The following is a 4,855-nucleotide window of genomic DNA, read 5'->3' on the forward strand; positions in this document are numbered from 1 at the left end:
TTGGGGCCGGCTCTTAGCCCCGCTCCCCGCAGCCGTCCGCGGGGCTGGGGCTGTGCCAGGGCTCCTGCCCGGGAGGACCCCGGGGGCGGCTGGGGGAGGGAGAGAGGGAGGGAGGCTTCCGGGGATTTGGGCGCCTTGCTTAGGTCTTATCCGTAGATCCTCCGAACTGCTGCTTTTCCTGTGAAGTTACTGTCTTAATCGAGATGCGTTTCTTTCCTAGTTAATGAAAGCTGTAGTTAGTACGCAGCCAGGCTGGAAAATGAAACTTGAGGCATTATCGTGACTAAACATCACTTTCCTGCACAGTACCTTTTTTTTTTTCCCCCTCTTTTGATAGATGAGGCATTTTGATGGCAGGAAGACTTCATCTTTAGGTATATCCATGGCCTAGTCTCTAATAATCTGACACAGGTAGTCTCAGGAGACTCATAGTTAGCTGAAATTTTCTGGCCAGGCTACTAAACTTGTGTTTTAATTCCTTCAAATGTTGTGGTGCCTGTTGGTCAGGATCAGCAAGGGATGACATGCTAATGGTTGTTTCAGGCTGATGTGGTCAAAAAATGTAAGACTGTTGTTGCCAGTATGGTAAATACAGGGTTCACTGACATGATTGATTTAACAACAGAGGAAAACCCAGTCAACAAAACCTAAATACCTGAAAAGCAAAAGAAGAACCACCAAATCTCTGCAAATTCCAGTTGGTTCCCTCAAGAAGAATACAGATATTTGTGAGGGCCAGGCCTGGAACGAGGAACTTATGCGGGAAAGTAAATTCCCCAAACCAAAATGCTGCTTTTCTTTTGATGTTGAGGACCAGATTGTCTTTCTGGGGAAGGAAATATTTTAAAAGTTGCCATGAAACTTTATTAAAATTAATTATGTTTCTTTGTTCTCTCCACAGAATCAGGTGCAGCTGTGTGTGAATTTTTTTTAAAAGCGGCTTGTGGAAAAGGCAAGTAATATTTCAAATACAATTATACTCACAGGGCTGGAGGGGGGAAACTACGTTTTCTCACACTGTCTACAGTGCTCTTCTTTTTTGTAAATATGAGAGGATAACCTAGATAGAGAATAAAACTGAAGAATGTTGGAATAACTGCAGCGTTTGTGAAATAATGGTATTTTTTTTAAGAAGCTGGGAGGTGAATAAGCAAAGCTCCTGCTAAAGGAAGGCTTGAACTTACCACATGCAGACCTTGCTGTGGATGTGCCTGTATTAGTTGCTGTGGTTTGTGGTTGCCAGGATTAAGAGCTGGAGACTTGTTAGAGGTTAACGTAAGATTTGTCTGGAACTCCCTGTTTTGCTATTGCCACCAAAGGCTAAATTAATGAGAAGAAATGGTGTCTTCTGAAACCCCTCTTGCAGAGGGGAACAAAATGTTGCTGTTGCCCTGTGCCTTCTTGTGCCGCATATTTTAATTGTTCTTTTTTCCCTTCTCCTTGCTCCATCCTTCTGCAGGAGGCATGTGCCCGTTCCGACACATCAGTGGGGAAAAGACAGTTGTTTGCAAACACTGGCTACGAGGACTGTGCAAAAAGGGAGACCAGTGCGAGTTTCTGCACGAGTATGACATGACCAAGATGCCTGAGTGTTACTTCTACTCCAAATTTGGTAAGGGGCATTGTAGCTCCTGCTTAGCGTTCCTTGCTGGTGTGGGAGTCTGGTGAAGAGGATCTTGGTACATGCCTCTCATCCATCTTCAGAGCATTACAGTTCTTCTGTGTCTGATAATATTGTTAGATTGTCATTTTTTCAGATCTACTTAGTCCTTCACCTTATTATCCCCCTAAATTTGTGACGTATTGTAGATGTCTTCTCTCTCAAGAGCTTGTCCCTTGGGGGAAGAGGGGGGAAGTTCAAGTTTTTACTGGGTTTTATGCCTTACATTCTGTTTTGGGTATGAGATGAGTAGGCTGAGCAGTTGGTCTTTGCATGACTCTTATTTTGGGGAGCTGATGAGCAGCAGAGGGCATGGGGGTGCAAAACTTTTATGCACTTGCTTTCCAGCTCTGGAGATCTGGACATAATGAGGCAACTTGCTGTCAGAAACTTACAGTCTTGTAGGTTTCCTTGGATTGAGGTTAGTGCGCAATTTGTAGTTTCTCCACACTTCTGGTGCACTAAATGTTTGGTTTATGTTATCATGACTGCTCTTTCAAATTTAGTTTCTGCATTGTTTTTAAAAGCACACATAAATAATGGAGTCTGGTAGAACTTTGCTCACTGGGGATGAGTCCTTGGTGTTCTTCATCTAGGTTAAGGCAGGCAGTAAGACTGTTGTGCCTGAACTTATAAATGTTGGTAGCAGCTTTGTGGGAGCTACATGATCCAGGTAATGTTTTGAGAGTCATTTGATCTGGAACATGCACAATTGACTAAGAAGTGTGTTTGCCTTTGGTACAGGGGAATGCAGTAACAAAGAATGTCCATTCTTGCACATTGACCCGGAGTCTAAGATCAAAGATTGTCCCTGGTATGACAGAGGCTTCTGTAAACATGGTATGTATGTTGCACAGTTGCTGCTTCTGTGGCTATAAATCAAGGGTAGGGTGTTGCTATTCTTTCTTTGCCTGATCTGCTTATGTACCTGCTACTACTGAGTGCTGGGGTACGTATACGTGGAACGTGAACTACTGAGCTTTGTGTTGTAGGTCCCCTCTGCAGACACCGGCACACTCGAAGAGTCATTTGTGTGAATTACCTAGTCGGATTCTGTCCAGAAGGGCCTACCTGTAAATTCATGCAGTGAGTATGCTTCCGGGCTTGTCCTGTAATCTTGTGTTTCCCTTGCGATCCAGTATATGTCAAATGAGGGTGCTCCAGTGCTTCCCAATGGCTTTGGAGATTTGGCAAACGTTTAGTTTGGTTTACTGATTTGAGGATATGGGGCAGGGCCTCTTCAGGGAGTTACCAGTAAGACTCTGGAATGGTGATCAGATGCCGTCAGTGCAGTGGGATCACAGGGGTTTGTATTCCAGAAGTCTTCGCAGGTAGAGGGCTGTACTACATACTGGATTGTCATTTTTATGTATGTAATTGCTGAGTGTTAGAATGCAAAGAGAAGTGGGGAGGGGGAGATCTATGTCCCATGAGCCAAATTTAATTGGCTGAATGTTTGTTTTGTTGTTTGGCATTACTTGACTGAGCTGATGGTAAAATGTTGGCATACGATTTCAGAATCAATTTTCTTGTTTCCATCTAAACCAGCCCTCGGTTTGAACTGCCAATGGGAACCACAGAGCAACCACCACTGCCTCAACCGACACAAACACAGCAAAAGGTACACAATTCCCCTGCCTCCCCTATGCGCCCACCCTCAAAGCGTTTCCCACAGTGCTTTAAAAGAGGGTATATTGTCTAGCGGTCAAAACTGGACACCTGGGCTCTTAGATGTGGCTTGCTGGAAAGTCTTGGAGAAATATTCACTGAATGAGGAAAAACCTTTCATATTTTACAAGAGGGTGTGATACTCTTTCATAATTAAGAACTTGGAGACAAATCCTAATAAACCACAAAGCACTGTCCCTTCTCTTCCCTCCTCCCAGCCCTCTAATGTCCACCATCTGATCACAATGGGCTGCTGCTGCCTTCTTCCTGGGACTGTGTTGTTTTGCTTTGTTATGTTTCTCCCCTCGCCTTCATTAATCATCTCAGTCATTAGTACTGTCCTCCAGCTTGGAGGTGAGAAGTGGCAGTTCTGTTGCTTGAGGCACTACCTGGAAGGGAGGGTGCTATGCAAGAATTAAGCAGTGAGCAACCCTGAGTGCCATTATAGTGATGAAAGCCCTACAATTGCTCCAGCTTTACATGGAGATCTAGTCATGGAACACTCCCACATTACACAGAAGCACATCATGTGTGGTTGTGCAGCAATCTGCTAGTTTTTGTAATCTGCGTGGCATCTCTCAGTGATGGCAATGATATTTTAGCAGCCTAAACCTACTCTGTAAATGTGCTTCCCAGAGAAAATCAGGTTCGCTGGACTTTGTAAGCCTCAGTACTTGATTTCTTCTGTCTGGTGCTCCAGCTGGCAGAGCACCCACACACAGATTTGGAGGAAAGTTGATCATTTGATATGTGGGGTCCTCTCTTCCGTGCTTAACAAAATAACAACCATAAAGGTCTTTGTCCTCGATGCACTTAACAAATCAGAACTCTTCTCCTAACCAACAGAGGACACCCCAAGTAATTGGAGTCATGCAGTCTCAAAATAACAACACTGGGAACAGAGGACCCCGGCCATTGGAGCAAGTCACCTGCTACAAGGTAATTCAGAGGGGAGGGATGAGGAGGGAAAGCAGAGGGTGCTAGATTTAAGAAGTACAAAGTGCACGTCACCTGGATTACATCATGCTGCTTTGGTGCTGGTTGCTTGTCCCGGGCAAAGGAATGGACTGTTGTGATGTGGGTTGTTGGTCCTGCAAAAGGTTTTTTCACAGTGTGAAAAGGTTCATGCGATACGCGCTCTGCTCAACAGACGTTGCGTTTTGATGCGTGGATACAGCTGTGGGAATTAGCATTGAGTTCTGAGGCCTCGAGGTCATTGTTTTGTTACCTCGTGGACTTGCTGTGAGAATTAAGGCTGCTGTAGTACAGACTTTGCTCATCTGCTAATAAACAGGAAACCCTACCACAATGACAGTTAAAGGTGACTGCCGAACTGTACATTTCAAAATAAGAGTTAATATTAGCTTTGTCTCATGAGTTAATTTGCTTACACTTGGTGACTGTAGAAAGATTTTCTTCTCCCCTGTTAGCCTGGAAGGTCCTTGTGAATAACAGATATTGAATATGCAAAGACTGTTCAGTATTGCCGCTGTAAATGCACCCCATTGCTGCCAAACCAAGGAATGA

The 4,855-nt window shown here is 44.5% G+C and overlaps 1 protein-coding gene across 1 annotated transcript in view; it reads left to right on the forward strand.

The window, feature by feature from the left end:
- Nucleotides 1-901: 901 nt before the first annotated feature.
- Nucleotides 902-4,855, forward strand: part of CPSF4 (cleavage and polyadenylation specific factor 4, 30kDa) — a gene marked incomplete at its 5' end in the record, with an annotated part of 5,621 nt that continues 1,667 nt past the window's right edge. Inside the window, 6 exons of the mRNA XM_009698647.1 lie at nucleotides 902-952; nucleotides 1,460-1,612; nucleotides 2,405-2,500; nucleotides 2,653-2,746; nucleotides 3,209-3,281; nucleotides 4,175-4,267. Of these exons, the coding sequence (XP_009696949.1) occupies nucleotides 902-952; nucleotides 1,460-1,612; nucleotides 2,405-2,500; nucleotides 2,653-2,746; nucleotides 3,209-3,281; nucleotides 4,175-4,267 (560 nt within the window). The remainder of the gene's footprint in view (nucleotides 953-1,459; nucleotides 1,613-2,404; nucleotides 2,501-2,652; nucleotides 2,747-3,208; nucleotides 3,282-4,174; nucleotides 4,268-4,855) is intronic.

The sequence above is a fragment of the Cariama cristata genome, unplaced genomic scaffold, assembly GCF_000690535.1.
Source record: "Cariama cristata isolate BGI_N322 unplaced genomic scaffold, ASM69053v1 scaffold15364, whole genome shotgun sequence".
Classification (NCBI taxonomy): domain Eukaryota; kingdom Metazoa; phylum Chordata; class Aves; order Cariamiformes; family Cariamidae; genus Cariama; species Cariama cristata.